This window comes from Trichosurus vulpecula, chromosome 8 (assembly GCF_011100635.1).
Source record: "Trichosurus vulpecula isolate mTriVul1 chromosome 8, mTriVul1.pri, whole genome shotgun sequence".
NCBI classification, from domain to species: Eukaryota; Metazoa; Chordata; class Mammalia; order Diprotodontia; family Phalangeridae; genus Trichosurus; species Trichosurus vulpecula.
In genome coordinates this window covers 256,558,978-256,577,286 of record NC_050580.1, presented here as the reverse complement: position 1 = coordinate 256,577,286, position 18,309 = coordinate 256,558,978, and the positions used below count along the sequence as shown (strand labels likewise).

General features: G+C 35.3%; 1 protein-coding gene across 2 annotated transcripts in view; it reads right to left on the bottom strand.

Moving 5' to 3' along the window:
* The window catches only part of ATXN3 (ataxin 3), a 33,001-nt gene that overhangs the window by 9,427 nt on the left and 5,265 nt on the right, over positions 1 to 18,309 (bottom strand). For both annotated transcript variants that reach the window (XM_036734891.1, XM_036734892.1), the window contains exons 2-9: positions 14,594 to 14,758; positions 14,279 to 14,323; positions 12,721 to 12,806; positions 12,192 to 12,258; positions 9,308 to 9,395; positions 8,473 to 8,605; positions 6,799 to 6,974; positions 5,374 to 5,485 (exon numbers count right to left, since the gene is read on the bottom strand). In XM_036734891.1, coding sequence (XP_036590786.1) covers positions 5,374 to 5,485; positions 6,799 to 6,974; positions 8,473 to 8,605; positions 9,308 to 9,395; positions 12,192 to 12,258; positions 12,721 to 12,806; positions 14,279 to 14,323; positions 14,594 to 14,758 — 872 coding nt within the window. The remainder of the gene's footprint in view (positions 1 to 5,373; positions 5,486 to 6,798; positions 6,975 to 8,472; positions 8,606 to 9,307; positions 9,396 to 12,191; positions 12,259 to 12,720; positions 12,807 to 14,278; positions 14,324 to 14,593; positions 14,759 to 18,309) is intronic.

Sequence of the window (18,309 nt, the reverse complement as noted above, 5' to 3'; positions counted from 1 at the left end):
AGAGATACAAAGACAGATAATGAAATATGTTGCAGATGAATTGATAAGGTTTGGCAATTTTGTGGATATGAGGACAGAGAGTGAATCAGGGAAAAGAAAGAGTCAAAGACTCTCCTAAGATGATGCACCTTGGAGGACGATAGTTATCTTGACAGAAATAAGGAAGTTTGGAGGAGTAGTTCTGGGAAGGGGCAGGGGACTGATCAGTTCCATTTTAGACAAATGTGTTTAATATGCCAATGGGACATTTAAGAGTAGATATTTAACAGGCAGGTGGCTATATTAGGAACTAGAATTTAGGAGAGAAATTAATGCTGGACATCCAGATAGGTGTAGGACATCCAGATGTAGAAATAACTGCATCCTTGGAAACTGAAGAGATCATGAAAGGACAGAGTGTACAAGGGAAGAAAAGAGAACTTAGAATAGAGTCTTGTTGAGATACCCAAACTTAGGTTACAGGAGACAGATCAACCAGGAAAGAAAGCTGAAAAACAGTCAGGCAGCTACGAGTACTAGGAGAAAGCACTGTGTCTTAGAATCAAGGGAAGAGTATCCAAAATTGCACAGTAATCAACTTTGTCAAAAGATGCAGAGAGGTTAACAACTGAGAAAAGGTCGCTAGACTTAGTAATTTAAAAAAATCATTTGAAATCTTCAACAAGAAAGTTTCATTAGAGTAGTTAGGGTTAAAAGCCAGAAGTTAATGAGTTGTGAGGAAACAGGCAATGATTCTCTTATGATTCCTTTAATAAGGGGAAGATACACGTGGGATGACAGCTTGAAGAAATGGCAAGATAAAATAATAATGTTTTAAGGATTTAGACAGATCTGGTCATGTTTACAGGCAGAGGGGAAGCCAGTAGAAAAGACTGAAAATGAGAGAGAGAGGGAATGATTTGACTAAGTAAGCTAGTGGGAGAGACAGGAGGGGCTGGGATCAAGGATAATATAAAAGGGCTAGCCTTCATAAGAAAGGTCACTTCTTCCTCAGAGACCAGAGCAGAGAACGGGTGAAAATGTATAGGTTTTAAGCTGTGGCTAAAGAAGGTCAAGTTGGATGAACTGAGTTTTCTTGGAAAAATTGGAGATGATATCACCTTTTGGGATGGGGATGTCTTGGGGGTACGTGTTTGGAGGGGTGGGGCTGGAGAATGAGGGCTGAGGATTAGCAAAATTACAGAACATCAGTAAGAAAAGAAGATACAGGTTTAAGAATGGAATTTAGTATACAATTAAGCTGGTTAACCATAATGTAAAGGCTATAGTAAGAGGAAACTGAAGCCAGACAAGGGATAATGGATTAGGAGAAGTGGGAGGAACATTACAAGACAAATAATGGACTGATAGAATAAGGGAGAGATAGAAAGACACGAGATTACAATCAAAGAAGGTGATTTCAGACCATCTAATACATAAAGTAAGGCATATCTGTATATTTTACAAAATGTAAATTAAAGTACATAAAAAATAAAAACTGTTAAGAAAAATTTCTGACCATCAACATGCATTATACTAGTAAAACTGCACTTTTAGAATATAAAATCTTAGAAGCCATGGTTTTTAGAATAAAAAAAAAGGAAACTTTTTTTTTTACAAGAACAATGTAAAAACCTAACATATGCTAACTCAGCATATGTTGCTATGTTGCTTATATTAGCAACATGAAAAATTTGGAAAAGTATATTCTCAATTTAACTGATGACAGAGCAAAAATAATTTTGCTAAGCAATCTTCAAATGGAAAGATTACATGTAGCAGTATGAAAAAGTAATATTTTATAAAGACACAATTAGTTCAGTGACACTGACACTTGAGTTATCAGGAGATAACTCATTAAGGAACTTTAATTATTTGGAACTTCTCCTTCCCCAAAAGAGATGTTACAAAGTCCACATACTAAAGCTATTAGTGTAGGGGAGAAATAATAATACTAATAATCTATACACCTCAAAAGCAAAAATTTAGCAACAACTGCAATAATTCTTAAAGAAAAGACTAAATTATATTCTATTTTAAAAGATGAAAATGTTGGTAGTATATTTTACAATTTTTCTAAATGTCTAACTTTTAAAAAAAATTTCCATTGAAAAGAGGATATACTTGAATTATCTAAAAATTTCATGAAAATAGAACAATTCATCTGCTCATTATATGGTTTTAAATGGCCATAGAGAAGCACTAAAAATATCTGCCTTAGGACAAATATATTCTCTAGTGAAAATGACCACCGGGTGTCTAAGGTCCCAGAAAAAGAGGCCTCATTAAGTATACAATGAAATAGTCATATTTCTATACTTATACCATCCTGCCACAACCAAATTATCTACCTTCAAACAATGAGTTCTCTCTTAATGGATTTTGGATCTATCATTTCATTTATAGTGTGATGAAATTTAAAGTATTACATGCACTTTTAATGCATGGTTTTTAAAATGCAACTTAAAAATAGTTATAAAAGTTTTGAGGAGATTCTTTAAAAACATCCTTTTCAAAGGCTTATCTTTAGTGTCAGGGCAAAGGGGGAAAGGGCTGTGGTTGACGTATTGAGTGTTCAAATAAGTTAGAGTGATCTAAGGACATTTCTAATCATTTTGGTAAATGATGGCTGAAACAAGATATACACTTAAAGCCTTTTTATTGACTAGTTATACACAAAGTAAATCAAATGGCAAAGAGCATTAAGTAACTATCTTCAACACTTTGTGTGTTTTTTCATAATGTTGTGGTTACACTTGACTATCCTATATTTACACTCGGAAAATAGATATATGTATCCAGATTTGGCTTACCTGGTACCATGTTATAATTTCTGACTTTAGCGTTTGTTTGCTTCTTTATGATATTCTAGATTTTAGACACTGATTAAATTAAGATGATTTTGAACTTTATTCCTATTTTGTCAGAAACTTCTGAAACAATATTTTTAAGTTACTTAGATATTTTGAGAGATGTATTAACTTTTGGGTCACCAGTAGCATTCATTCAAATTTAACTACATTGGAAAGATTTCATTTAAGAGTACCCAAAGAGCTAACAAATTCTCTTAAAAGTGCCTGATTCATAGGTTGTCATTCATAGGATTTGGTTAAATGTAAGTTCTAATAATAAGGCTATAAATCTCTTGACAGTATCGTATTCCTTTCTTAAGCTAAGATTTTCAAACAAGTAGTTCTGAAAGTAGACAACTGGCTGTTGACAGCAAAAAGTGAAGAAATTTTTCCAAGAAAGCAAACTGCTCTTCACTTATAAAAGGAACTATCCAAATATGAAAATATAGTGATTAAATGTACAAATGTTATTAAATTTTTAGGTTCACAAAGCAGTAAATTCTTTACACTCAGCTACTTCCACAATAATTCCAATGAAAATCAAGATTTGTCCAGGAAGATACCAGAAATGTCATTTTTTGTAGCCTTCTTAGTTAGTAAAAGGCTAGTTAGTAGTTTTACCAAAATGATATTTACTCAGCATATTCTGTACTCAGTTATATTAGCACCATATGGGTCACACAGATAGTCACTTGCTCTCAGTAAGTTTTTCAAGGGAGCAGAAGAATCAGAGAAAGTTCCAGCAGATGGACTCAAATAATTGATCTCTCATTACATTATTCACTTTCCAGCACTGCTCAACAAGAGTTTTTAAAAGTTCATTTACTGAAAGAATAACTTTTTGCACTTCAACAATGTTTCTTTTTCTTAGAATACACTGACAACTCCCCCCTACCTCCACCCTTACCCCCACTCCCCCAATACAAGCACATCTTACCAGTTACTTAGTTTCACTTTGGCAAAAGAGGTAGTATAAAATGAGAAACGTTACGGAAAGTTAGGGATCTACGTACAGGAGTATTCACCACTGTACACGAGGTAAAAAATCGAACATTTCCAGCAGGACCAGGGAACAACTTTTCTATCACAGGCCATTCTCCCACAAAAATGTATTAATAGTGGAAAACATACACAAGGATCAAATATAACTGAATTAGCTGTCTGCTGCCATGCCAATGAACATATTAATATACTACTCACTTTCTTTATAATGATGATAGATGGCGAATAAAATGCTATTTTTTAAAGAGTTAAAATTGTTAGCATCATGTATATTTGTTTTCAGAATTATTTATCACAGGCTAGAAAAAATTAAATGGGCCAGATTCCACCACTGAATTCTGAGTTAGAGAATTTTTGATGGTATCTACTAAAAACTTTATAACTTTTAAGATATGAGGATAGAATCTTTAACAAATTTACATGACAATGGGCTGTTGGAAAAGAGGGGGACAATTTTAGAAGGTAATCCAAATATTGGCCAATATACTATAACCACATCTGATATATTTCAAACTTAGCAAAGTTACATGTTTAAAAACAAATCTGATGTCAGACATATGATGATTTAAATTTAAGAAGGACAGAGGCTCAACACCACCACTGTATCTATTGTTGATAGCTAGCCTTTTCCAAAGCAGGGCAATCACCTCCAACATGAAGTAAGGATAGTCCTCTGTGATGACTGAGGAAGGACTATTTCTTTTGAAAGTCAGAGAATAATCAAAGATAATGGAGATTTCTTATCTGGAATTAAGATATGTGAAATAGGCAGGTCTATCTAGTACAGTAATGAAGCTATAAGCAAGGAAGGTTACAAGAAGATGAATAGCTGAAGCAAGAATTGCATCAATATGCAACAATTCTGTGAATTAAGCTAGGAAGAAGGGCTACAGTAAATAAATTGGGTCCAGAATTGAACTTGGAGTAACTATCTCCTCTACAAATATTTCCTTTCTTTTTTTCAGAAGTTTTCCTGTTTCTTACCCACAAAAGAGTTATAATTCACCACTGCCAGGATGGTGCCTATTCCCCTGCTGGAATTGCCACCTTTGTTGCTTATCATTCAAGGTAAGAATTTTCAGAGCTAAAAAATTAAAAAGTCTGTTTGTTGCCAGGCAACAAGAGGCAGGCTCTAAGAAAGAGACAGGCAACAGGCTTGGTCATACTACTTTGTTTTCTCTTGAAATAATGTGATCCAAAATTATTTTCTTCATTTATCTCTATAATTTTATCTTATCTTGAGGAAAAAAAAACTTTCCCCAAAGGAACACTTCTGACTTTATGAGAGGCCAATGGGAAAGGAGAATCCAATATGCAGAAATAAGGAAATAGACCTATATACAAGCTTGTTTGCTTGCATATATGAATGGCTATGTTGTGAGATGTCAGTCTTCACCATGTAAACCGGAGGAATTCTTAAGTGAAAATATTTTTACTTTTTGTTTGTATGTCAAAGTTGAACATTTAGAATTAGGCACATTACAAAAATCACAAAACAAATTTTAAACATACAGTTTTAATTCAGTATCAACTACTTTACTTTTCAAAGTAGGCTTCTCTTCTCTTTCGTAGTTCTTCTGAAGTAAGAGATGTTGGTGAGTTTGTACCTGATGTCTGTGGAATATCTTCTGAAATATTATTTCTGGAACCACCTAAAATTTTTTAAAAATTTACTTTTCCATTCAGTAATAAAACAAGGTTGTATTTGAGCTAAAATAATTACACCAAGTTTTTAAACTGTTTATTTTTTACAATGAATCTGATTTTAAATGAGCTCTGTTAATGATTTAAATACAACTCATGTTAATGAGAACCAAACTTTTTTACTCCCATTACACAGCTAATATATGGTATAGAACTCTCAGTCTACAGCTAGGATGAGAGTAGAAGGGTCTATAATAAAACGGTACGTGTGTGTGCACACACATGTATATGTGTGCATGTACACATATGCATGTATATGTACACATACGTATGTATGCATGTATGTATACGTACTTACTTGTGTGTGTGTCTATTTACAGGTAGCCCCCATTTTCAGATTTAATATCTCCATGTAAACTACTCAGAGTAGATCCCCATGGGGTAAACGTTTCACTGTTCAAATTATTTTTTTCTTGCCTCTGTCAATTCGGATATCGATGGAAATAGTCAAATATAAAAAGGAAATATACTTTCCATGCCGTAGTGTCAAATAATGGAAGTAGCAGATACCATCAAGCCAGTAGAGCATGTGTGCTGAATTATTGTCTAACAGGACCAAATTTTCTCATGTGGACACAAACATTTGGAGAACAGTTCACTGTAGTTAAAACCACTGAACTGACCAAAGCTGACTAGCTCATGTGGGCCCACATTAGACACTGCAACTATTAGAATAATTCCACTAAACAAAGTGCTATAACCAATAGAGCATAATCATCACTTACATATTTCAGAAGATCTATCAGTGTCAGTTCTTCTTCTACCAACTCAGATTGCAATCCCTTACGTGCCTTAATAGACTAGCTTCATGAATCGCTATGGCCAAAATAATTCATTACCTGGTGATCTACTTTCTTATAATACATTTCTCCACATTCAGCTCGGCTGGCACTTGTGCCACAGATAGTCCGTCACTAGCACTCTATTAAAAGTCTTACTTTGATGCCTCAATAAAGTGAAGAGGCCAGCTTGGCTTCTTGAAGATTATGCTAGCAGAATACAAGCTCTTTCCATCAAGCTGGAAAAGCTTTGAGGATAAGGCCTGGCAATTCTGTCAGACAGATATAAAACTAATCTGAACACCTATAAATAATTAAATTAGCTGTGGAGAATAATCTATACATGTACATTGAAAGTATATTTTGAAAAGTCAGAAATGGCAGGAAGTAATGAAAACCGGTATCAAAATTAAACAACTTAAACCCATGCTACACTTCTTAAGCAGAAAGATTTCTGAAACAACGCATATGCAAATTGGTACCTTGCATACTAAGTCGAATTGCTCTACGCAGATCTGCTTCTTCATCTTCCATATCAATTTCCTGTCGACTTAGTGCTAAAGCTCTTTGTAGATTCTCTTCATCTTCATCTAACATTCCCGTTCCATCATATGTATGACTTACTTCTAAAGATTGCTCTAGGTCTGTTTTCTGTACTCTGGAAAACATAAAAATTCAGTCACCTAATTCTGAATTTTGAAAAACTACTCTATTTAGGTTTTGTTGCGAAGATGTGTTATGAAAAGCTTTTATTTAAATAAAAACCTAAGAAATTCGGTTTTCTAATTAGAAAGTTCTAATTATTCAATGAGAAACATGTACAGAAATATCAAGAGCTAAAAAAATTTGACAAGCACCAATATCCCTAATGAACACTGATGCAAAAATGTTAAAATACTGTAAAAAGGCTACCATAAAATATTAAGATTATACACTATAAGCAGGTTGGATTCCTATAAGGAATAAAGGATTGACTTAAAGAAAACTATAAACATAATGGTGCATATTAATCACAAGAATAATAAAAAAAACACGATGATAATGAGATGCTGAAAAAAATCTTTTGAGACAAAGGCTAACACTTATTTCTGCTAAAAATGCTAGAGAGCACAGGAGTAAATGGACTTTTCCTTTATATAGATAGTAGTATTTATCTAAAATCAAGGCAACATCATATGTACTGCAGAAACATTACAATGTGTTCCAATCAGATCAGAGTGAAAGCAAAAATGTATAGTATTTACCACTATTATTCAATATAGTTCTAGAAATGCTAGGTATAGCTATATAACAAGAGGAGAAAATTAAGGTACTAAGCATGAGAAAAGAAGAAACGAAACTAACTTTTTTTTTGCACACAATATGATGATCTAGAGAACCCAAAAGAGTTGACTAAAAAATTCAAACTAATTTCAGCCAACTTGTAGGATATAACATACACATATGTCCACATTTTTGCATATTTCTAACAAAACCTGGAACAAAGCAATAGAGAAATTCTATTCAAAATGACTACAGAATATTTGAAAGATTTGGGAGTCTATCTACCAAGATATATACTGGAACCATATGAATACAACTACAAAGCACTTTTTCCAGAAATAGACAGAGTAACTATCTCCAATAAGTAACTGGAGAAATATTAATGGCTCATGATTGCCAACATAATAAAAATGACAATGCTATCATTTTACTTATTTAACACAGAAATCAAATTTATCAAAAGATTACCTTAGAGAGCTAGAAAAAATAATAATGCAATTCATCTAAAGAAACACAAAGAATCAAAAGTCTCAAGAGAAATAATATAAAAGTGACAAGGGGATTTACCAGTACTAGGACTTAAACTATACTACAAAGCAGGAAGCATAAAATATTTGGTAACCCTAAAAACCACCTTAACAAATACATTTTACCAAAATATAAATACGTCACTATTAGCATAGAACTAGCGTACTTCTATAAGGCACTGGACATAATTTTTATAAGGACATTGTACTAACACAATTGCTACCCTAGGTTTATCTAGGGAGAGGTCGTAATTGTTATAACTGTCATAATAAGTCATAAGTTGTCTAGAGACTACAAACCAATCTATTTAAAACCAAATCTACTTAATATGGGAAAATTCTTATTTAAGTAACATGCCTCTTTACCTTTGATCTTTTAAGTGAGCTAATTCTTCTCCAATGAGTTTTGGTCTATGCATTTGTTGTACCCGAATCATTTGCAGGAGCTGGTCAGCTTCACAGTCTGGTAGGTCACCCTTAACAACAAATATGGAATAACCTGAAGAAAAAAAATTACAAGAACTACTATACATAGCTAAATATCCAAAGTATTTTAGAATAAGAGCTATAACATAAGAAAGTCATATATTTTAACATAAAGATTGGAACATAAAACATCATTTTGCTACCTTTCTCAAAAAGAGTTACATGAATAGCTGAAACTTGTAGGTAGCAGAGAAAGCTAAAGCAACTCCATTTTATCTGCAGTTCCTCTGTCTTGCCCTAACTGTCTGTATTGCAAGCCCCACCCTGTCTGTGATCTTCCTTACTGCTGAAACAGCAAGAATAATCCTATTTAGAGCACAATTACAAGAGATAGCTAACCTGAAAAAGAGCCTTTTCTGTTACTAACCCCCAGCAACAGGCCCTATGCAATCACGGGATACCACCTTTCCTATTCCTACTCTGGCAACTCCACCAACAACAGCCCTGTCAGATCCTGACTAAATTGAAACCTATATAAGCTTTGTCATTCTATTCCTTCAGGGAATCTCTGCTGCATGGATGGGGCTCCCTTGCTAGTAAATTCAATAAACCCTTGTTAGTATCTAAACTTACGGTACTGAGTTTTGGTTTGGGGGTTTTGGTTGTGATACTGACTAGTTGTGGCACCAACAATTTCACTCACAAACCCAAACGTCTGAAAGTCATGCAGAAAATTTGCTAAGTACTCCATTGAAAAATTCTTAGTTTTTCTTACCTTCCTGTTGTAACTGAGCCAAGAAAAGTGCAAGGTAAGTATCTGATATTAATTCTGGACCCGTCAAGAGAGAGTTTAGGTTAAACCACTGGAGAAAAAAATTGTGAGAATATCAATATTAGCATATATTACAGACTTTAACAATATTGTATTTGTAAAGAACACATTTGATCTAGAAATTAGAAATTTCTAAATGCCTAAAATTGTTTCAAGTGGAGACTTCAAAAAATTCAAGAAGACTGTGATTAATGAAAACTGAAAAAAAATGTCATACCTCTATATTACTATTATTATTTTTTAAAGGGGTGGGAATAGGTCCTAATAAAATTTACTCCATTACAATTCGATAGAAAATAGTCTAGTATGATCTTAGTTCTTAAGACTCTAAATTGACACTTCTATTATTCAAAGGTGTAAGAAGAACAAAATTACAACCTAGGCACCTTGAAAAAGATGATAGAACTAATAAGTCTGGCTGACACTTAAGAATGATCACATAGGTCTGACTTTTAGTCACCATCAACGCGGGGCAAATGAATCACTAAGAGACGAAAATTTCCACGTGCCACTGTCCATGAACCACTGTTTCTACTGCATTATATCCTAGTCTCTAAAAGCATTATTATCTTCAAGTGAGGAATACTCTGGTAGAGAGAAGAGTTGAGAAGAAAAGGCCTAACAATTTTAAATAAATATGGGAGCTAGTTGGGCCACAGAATCATAGATTTTCAGAGTTGGAAGGCCCCTTAAGAGGTCATCCTAGCCTTTCTTGTTCTGAACACTATGTTTCAATTAATGCATCCTGAAACTGTATTAGCTTTGTTTGCAATGTTATACTGCTGACTTAATACTGAACTTGCAATCCACCTAAACCAAATTTTTTCACATGAGCTCTCAACAAGTCATGTAGTAGAGGCTAGCCTCAGTTTTCTTATCTTTAAAACAAGGGGGTGGTGGTGGTGGTGGTGGTGGTGGTGGTGGAAGTTATAACCTCTAAGTTTCCTTCAAACTTTAAATCTATAATTCTACATTCTCTTTAGGCTTTAAGGTTTATAAAAAAACTTTACACAAATTTTGTTTGATTTCTAGATGAAGAAACAGACCAAGAAAGGTTAAGTGACTTCCTAGGGTCACAGGATGGCAAGGACTTCCTAGAAGAAAAAAAGTTTTTTGTTTGTTTTGGCTACACTAGGAAAAATCAAAATCAAAGAAGAGACAGGACTATTACTGGAAGGCTGCATGGGATAATATTAAATGATAGCAAGATTTCTTTTGCCAAGTAAATAATCTTTGGATAGGAAAAGATAGAAGAAAAACAGACATTAACGAGTTGAAAGCCAGGGAAGTAATAAGTGAGCACTCTAGCCATTTTTTATAAGCTTGAGCCACCTGGTCCAAAAGAACTGCCTCCCAAGGCAATGAAAGAACTGAGAACTGGCAGTTGTGCGACTGCTGAGCCATTTTCAGTGATCTCTCAAAGATAATGCAGAATGGGAGAGGTGCCTATACTGAAAAAAGACAAACACTGTTCTAATTTTCAAAAAGTAAAAGAGTAAGATATGTAATTATAGGCTTATTGAGTCTGACTGATTCGTGGAAAAATTCTAGAATTATCATTAGAGACAGTGAGGATTGAGAAGAGGAAGTAGTTATCACAAGAGTCAGTAAGGCTTCAGCAAATACAGGTCAGGTCTGATTAACCTTATACAACAGGACAGACTAGTAAATCATGGACATGCTATATAATTTATCTAGATTTTTCATTTTTTTTCAGAGGAGTTTTGAAGAACCGTGAGTTCAGAATGGATAAATAGTGTGAAATGGAAGCTAAAAATGCTAATGTGATCTGAGGCTACATTAAGGGAAGTATCATGGCCAGAAAGGGAGAGGTGTTAGTCCTGGCATACTCTACCCTGGTAGGACCACATCTGGCACACGGTCTTTAGTTCTATGTATTATATGTGCCTAGCACATAGAAGGTACTTAATAAATATTTCTTGATTGATTGATACTTCAGAAAAGACATTAATAAATAAGAGAAGGTCCAAAGGACAGCAAACAAGATAGTGAAGGTCTTTGATTATTCCATTATGAGACTTGGTTGTAGGAACTAGTGATGTCCCACTTGGAAAACAGAATATTTGGGGGAAGGAGGGGATCATGATAACTCTCTTCAAGTATCTGAGGGGCTGGCAGGTGTCAGAAGGATCAGCCTTGTTACATTTAGCCACTGAGAATAAAACTGGAAGCAATGGGTAGATATTGAAGAGGAGAAGATTTAGGCTCAATGTAAGGAAAAAACTTCCTAATAATAAGAGCTATTAAAAAGTAGAATGGGCTGTCTCAGAAGGTAGTGGGCTCCCACAGGTTTTCAAGCACGTCATAGGTATGGGTTTTTGCCAGGGACATTTTAGAGGGGATTTTTGTTCAGATAAGGGTCTCTCAAGGCCCCCTCTGACTCATATTCTGTGTCTTTGTCAAAAAAGAAACTGACATGAAGTTACCTTGACTAAGTCTACCACTGCTCTCTTTTCTAAGAGTACTTACAAACTGATATACTCTAGAATCTTGCCATGAACTTAAATTATCATACAAAAACAATAAATCAATATACCAAATAGAGGGCATTAAGCAAGTAGTGGCCTACCAATGTACTCTAAGCTTTATCTCCATCACTCAAACTATCTGATTCTACATGCCAGCTAAAAAAGTGATCACAAAATAATTATATTCTTAAGGCAACCATATGTCTATATCTACTTTGAACTGATGCTATGGAATACAAAAATAAACACAGTATCACTAATGGGACTATTTTCTAAACCCTAAATGGGATGCTAAAATAAGGAAATGGGCATAGTACAAGGGAAAGAAAAGGAATCACCTGTTTTCCTAATTTTCGAACCGTAAACCAATGTTCCTTATAGTTGCATATAAATGATCTTTCATTTCTAGAAAAATAAAACACAATACATAATTCCAGTGATTAAGTTTATATTAATTTTAGCTTGCCTACTGTGACTATTTGAAATTACCATATTTTTGTACAACTGTGGCAATCTATTACCCTGTCTAGGTTTTTGTGGTTAACAATATTTTAAAAGTTTTCCAAACTATAGTGGTAAATATGCAGAAAAGTGAGTGATGTCATGCTAATGTATGGCATCACATACCATTCAAGAATAAGCACTGTACTGCCACAGACACTGAGATGTCATGAAGGCTCAGAGGACATATGTTCACATAAATCCCAAAAAGATGAAAAAGGAAAGGCTGAGGGAACAAAACAAGGTAACATCATAATAAAAGAGTTTAATGCAGATTTTTCACACTTTGAGAAGTTATTGTTATTATTATCATTATTTTTTTGTGTGTATAAAAATGAAAGCAGGGTGCTAAAAAGAAAGTCTTACATAGGATCGATCCTGAGCCTCTGATACTCTGGGCTGTTGAAGAGGATTAGCTCTAAACCCCAAACTTTCAAGGCATTGCTTATAACCTGTTAAAAAATAGCAACTTTTCATGAGATAAGCCATTCAACTCCAAATTTAAGCAATGCTGCCATTTTAGCCTCTATTAACAATTACACAGATTTCCCCCACAAAGCTATTATTTTTGTTTAAACTGCTATTAAATGGAAACCTTTAGGATGGCAACACTCAAAACCCAACCTTCACAAATCTACATACAGCACACAACAAACAGAGCGTTGAAAAAAGAACTGAATATCAAACTAGCTTTCTTGCTGAAAAGTTCCCATAGTACCACACAACCCCTAGCTAAAACACAGCCTCAAATATTCAGATGCATATGCTATCACAGTCTTGCTCTAGTCTTAGAACTAATCTACAATACAAATCTAAATATATAAGTTTGGAATATGGCTGCTGTTGGGGCTACTTTAGAAAATTAACATGAAGCTCACTACCAGAGTTAGTGAGGATATAATTAAATGTCTCTCAAAGAAGGTTCTACTCTAGGGATATAAAATGCAGGTCTTATGCATTTCAAACTTATGTGATCATGGGTTTATGGTTTATAGAAAGAATCAAACCTCTTGACGCTGATTATTTAAAGCTGTTTGGAAGAAGAGGGAGTTAAATCTGAATATTCACCCTCCACCCCACCAAGCTAGTTAATAAAGTAGCAAGTGAGCCAAGCAGTGGCATAGGAAAAAAAAAAGGGAGGGGGGACACAATGTAGCAGGCAAACTTGAATTAGCATCAAGAGCAGTGCAGCACAATTAGGAACATAGGAATTGCCATACCGGATCAGACCATTGATCCATCTAGTCCCGTATCCTGCCTCCAGCAGTAGCCATTACCTACAACAGTAGCACAATTAAGCAGTGGTAGGAAATGCAATTGAATGATGAGGCCAGGTAGGTGCACAAAGGGAGAATATGAAGAAAGAGATAGGCAGAAATTGGCCCCTCAAAGGAACTGAGAGGTAACTTTGTACGCACCACATAAAGGACCCTGTGAGAAACAAAAGAAAAAACTCATACAAAATAGACAGCATCCCACAAACACATGTACACACACCCACACGCCCATACACACCTACCCATCCCAAGGACCCTGGAGAGAGCCATAAGTAAAGAAAAGCAAAAGCCACAGAGCATCACCAAGGGATCAAATTTTTACAGATTTAAAGACAAATAGTAGCTTAAATGCTGATTTTTGCAGTGACTGGCAAAAATTAACCCAAGAGGTAATAAGTTTGAAACATATTGGTTTGTTAGTAGAACCATTATTAAAAGTTAATTGAAAATGATGTAACTCTACTTTGAAAAGCATTTAAAAGTGCTCAAATTCTGCAAAATGATGTGAGAATTATGTAGCTTCCTTTAAGTACTGCTGACTAATCCTACAGTCAACCTGATGGAAGAACTTTAGAAATATTCATATTGTTGTAATGACTGAAAAAGGAACGATCTGGAAAGCAACGTACAATATTAGTAATACTTACTTGAATAGAGAAGAAACCACTGTCATCCATATTTCCTGAAGGTTGCTGTTCAATTTTGACAGTTGAGAGGATAAGAGAAGAAACTATCATTAGGATACATAATTAAAAATCACCAGTTTACAAGTTCAGCTAATGGTTATAATTAACAGGTCAAATTCCTGAAATAATTAGTTCATCTTTTCAAAACATCAGTTACTCAACAAATCAATCATTAAGTGTAATATTCCCTAGAAAATGGGCAATTAAAAAAAAAGGCATTCAAAGTATACTTCATGGAAAAAGGGCAAAATGGTCTAGAGACCTAAATATCATTACCTGTAAAAATGTTCGATAGTCTTCACTAGTGACTCCTCCCTCTGCCATCCTCATCCTCTCTTCTTCATCTAGCTGATGAGCAATAGAGGATAATTCCACAGGGCTAAAATATTCCCCTTGCAATAGATTATTCAGGCAATGTTGAGCACAGAGTGAGCCTTCTTGCTAATAATTCAAAAGAAAAGATTTGATTATCATTTGCTAAATATCTTTGTATAGTAATTTTCTTCGAAGAGGAATTTAGTGGTTTTGTCTTTGATACATTGAACCCACAACCTTTTTAGCTTTGAAACGAGAAAGGCTCAGATGCTACATTTAAACTTACTTGCTTAAATTTAGGGTACAATTTAACAGTTAACAAAGCAATCACTGTCTAATCAACTATTTAGCTACAAGGTAATAAAATATTAAAATGTCGTGAAATAAAAATCACAGTATCATTTAATATAGCACATACTGACTTTACAACTACTAGTATTTAGTTTCTCTTACTTTCAGGGCCCTGGAGAATTAATAAACAAGCAGTAACCTCATTTGAGAGATTACACACCATTAACATGGATGTGAAATTTCAGGCATACTGATTTCCAATCACTTTGTTTTGTCAAGTACAATGTCCTTTCTTACTCCATCTCCCAACATGCTATTTTGTATACCAACTTTTAACTGTGAAAGAACTGATATAGCAGAGAAAAATCTGGTATGTCAAATACAGTCTTCTAGCTATGTAACTTTGAAATTCTTTTAAGAGGAGTTTCTCAACTAACTTAGAAAGAGTTAGGAAGACCTGAATTTGAATCTTGTCTCAGGTACTTATAAGCTGTATGACCCTGGACAAGTCGCTTAATCTCTATGAGTCTTGTTTTCCTTATCTATAAAATGAGATGGTTGGTTCACTACTCTCTAAGATGCCCAAAAGAGTTCTTAAGGGGAGATCTAAAGTTACGATCCTAAGTTCCCTGCTTTATCAAATACATAAGACCACACTTCTCTGCAAACTAGGGTACATTGTGGTATATGGGCAGGTGTGAAAAGCCAGAGGTTTGAGTAGAAGATAACCCTAGGGATTGGGCCCCTACTGGTTAAAGCCATCTCAGTATGGTTCCCAGGTCCTTTCTGATGTTCAGACAAATACAGAAGAGAATGAAGAGCTCGAACAGACTGGAAATCACTTAGTCCAACAGATTAGTTTTACAGATGAAGAAACTGAGGGCCAAACAGTTATAAAAACAGGCTAAATATTCAAGTTTCCTCACTCTCCGTCCAGAATTCTTTCCATTATACCACTTGGCCTTCTTTCCTACGGCTACTATTCACTGAAATGAATGTCAAGCTTCCTGGAGTTTGGACTCTAAAATAGGAATTTGGCTGAAAATAAAATCAGAAATCTAGATATGGAAGGGACTTCAAAGGCCATCTGATTCCTACATATACATATATGTGTGCATGTGTGTATGTATATATACACACACATATATATATATGCATATATGTACGTATGTATGTATGCATATATATACTCCTCTTTTTCCTGAGCTCCAGTCTGTCATCATCAACTCCCTTTTGGACATCTTAAACTGGATGACCCACAAGTATCTCAAACTAAACATGTCCAAAATAGAACTCATTATCTTTCCCTAAAAACTGACTCCTATTCTGAACTTTCCAATTACTGTCAAGGGTACCACTATCATTCCAGTCACCCAGGTTCACATCCTTGACTTTTCATTCTCCCCAAGTGGAAGTAAGGAACTGGGATAGCATTCCAGACAAGAGGAACATTCAGAGCAAAGACATGGAGTAAGGAAATGTTATATCGTGTGCAAGGAACAGTATGTAGCCCAGTGAAGTTGGAACATAAAATACATGGAGGAGTGTAAAATGTAAGACTGCGGTAGCAAAGGGCCAGGTTGTAAAGGGCTTTAAATAACAGAGGGTCATTATATTTGATCTTGTAGGTAACTGAGCCACTGGAATTTACTGGAGGGGGGAGGTCAGCCCTGTGCTTTAGGAAAATTACTTGGCTTGCTGAGTGGAGAATGGATTGAACCATGAGGAGACAGGCATTAGGAAAACCAACTGGTACATAGTAGGCATTTCATAAATGTTGACTGACTGGGGGTGGAGGTAATCAAAACAAACACTTTGGAAAGGGGTCAGGGTCAAGGGAGAAAATTCAATAAAGCGGGATGGGTTGGGAAGGAGCAAAATGTAGTTAGCCTTTCACAACATGAGTATTGTGGAAGGCTTATACATAATAATACATGTGTGGCCTAGGTTGAATTGCTCAACTTCTTAGGGAGGGTGGGTGGGAAGGGAAGAGGGAAGAGAATTTGGAACTCAAAGTTTTAAAATCAGATGTTCAAAAACAAAAAAAGTTTTTGTATGCAACTAAAAAATAAGATACACAGGCAATGGGGCGTAGAAATTTATCTTGCCCTACAAGAAAGGAAGGGAAAAGGGGATGAGAGGGGAGGGGGGTGATAGAGGGGAGGGCTGACTGGGGAACAGGGCAACCAGAATATAAGCCATCTTGGAGTGGGGGGGAGGGTAGAAATGGGGAGAAAATTTGTAATTCAAAATGTTGTGAAAATCAATGCTGAAAACCAAATATGTTAAATAAATAAATTGCATTTAAAAAAAAAATAAATGTTGACTGACTATTGCAATGGTTCTGGCAAATGGTAAGGAGGGCTTGAACTAAGGTGACTACTATGTAAGTAGAGACAAGGGGATACATAAAAGAGATGTCGTGGAGACAGAAACAATAACATTTACCCACAGATCAAATTTGTGAAGATGAGTAAGAGTCAAGAGTTGAAGCCACGAATCTGGGTGACTGGAAAAACAGTGATGTCTCTATCTAGAAAAGTTTGAAAAAGGAATGAGTTTTGGGGAAGAGAAAGTTATTTTTGGACATGCTGAGTTTGAATTGCCTACAGGACATCCAATTCAAGATGTCCAAAAGACAATTGGTGATGCAGGAATGACACTTAGGAGATAGACAAAGCTGGATATATAGATATGGGAATCATTTGTACAGAGATGAGTGAGCAGATGAGAGCTAATGATATCAACAAACATATTTAATGTAGTGAGAAGACAAGAGGGTTCAGGACAGAGTCTTAGGTATGATGTGAATACAAAACCAGCAAAGAGTCTGAGGAATAACCAGACAGGTAGGAAGAAAAGAGAAGAAGATACCAGGAGGAGTTGATGATCAACAGTCTAAGTACATAGAGAGGGATGAAGGATGATGATGGGGACTGAGAAAAGGTCATTAGCTTTGACAGTTAAGAGATTATTGCTGACTGTGAAAAGTAGTTCCAGTTGAATAATGAACAGAAGCCAGGCTGTGAAGGGTTTAGAAGACAGTGAAAGTAGATGAAGTGGAGGTACCTAGTGTAGATGGTTTTCTCAAGGAGCTTAGCCAAGAAGGGTAAAAAGAGATATAGGATGATATCTGACAGATAGGATCAAGTGAAGGATTTTTTAAGGATGGGAGAAACAAAGGTGGTTTGTAGGTTGCAGGGAAACAACATATAAGGGGAGATAGAAGATTAGAAAGTGGGAATGATAGAGGGGGCAATCTGCTGTTTAGAACCAAGAACGCATGCATGTAGAGAGGTTTTTCTTGGCAAGGAGAAAGGCCACCTCTTCATCCTATAGTGAAGCAGGAGACAGTGGAAGAAGTGTCAGGATGATTCAGATGAAGA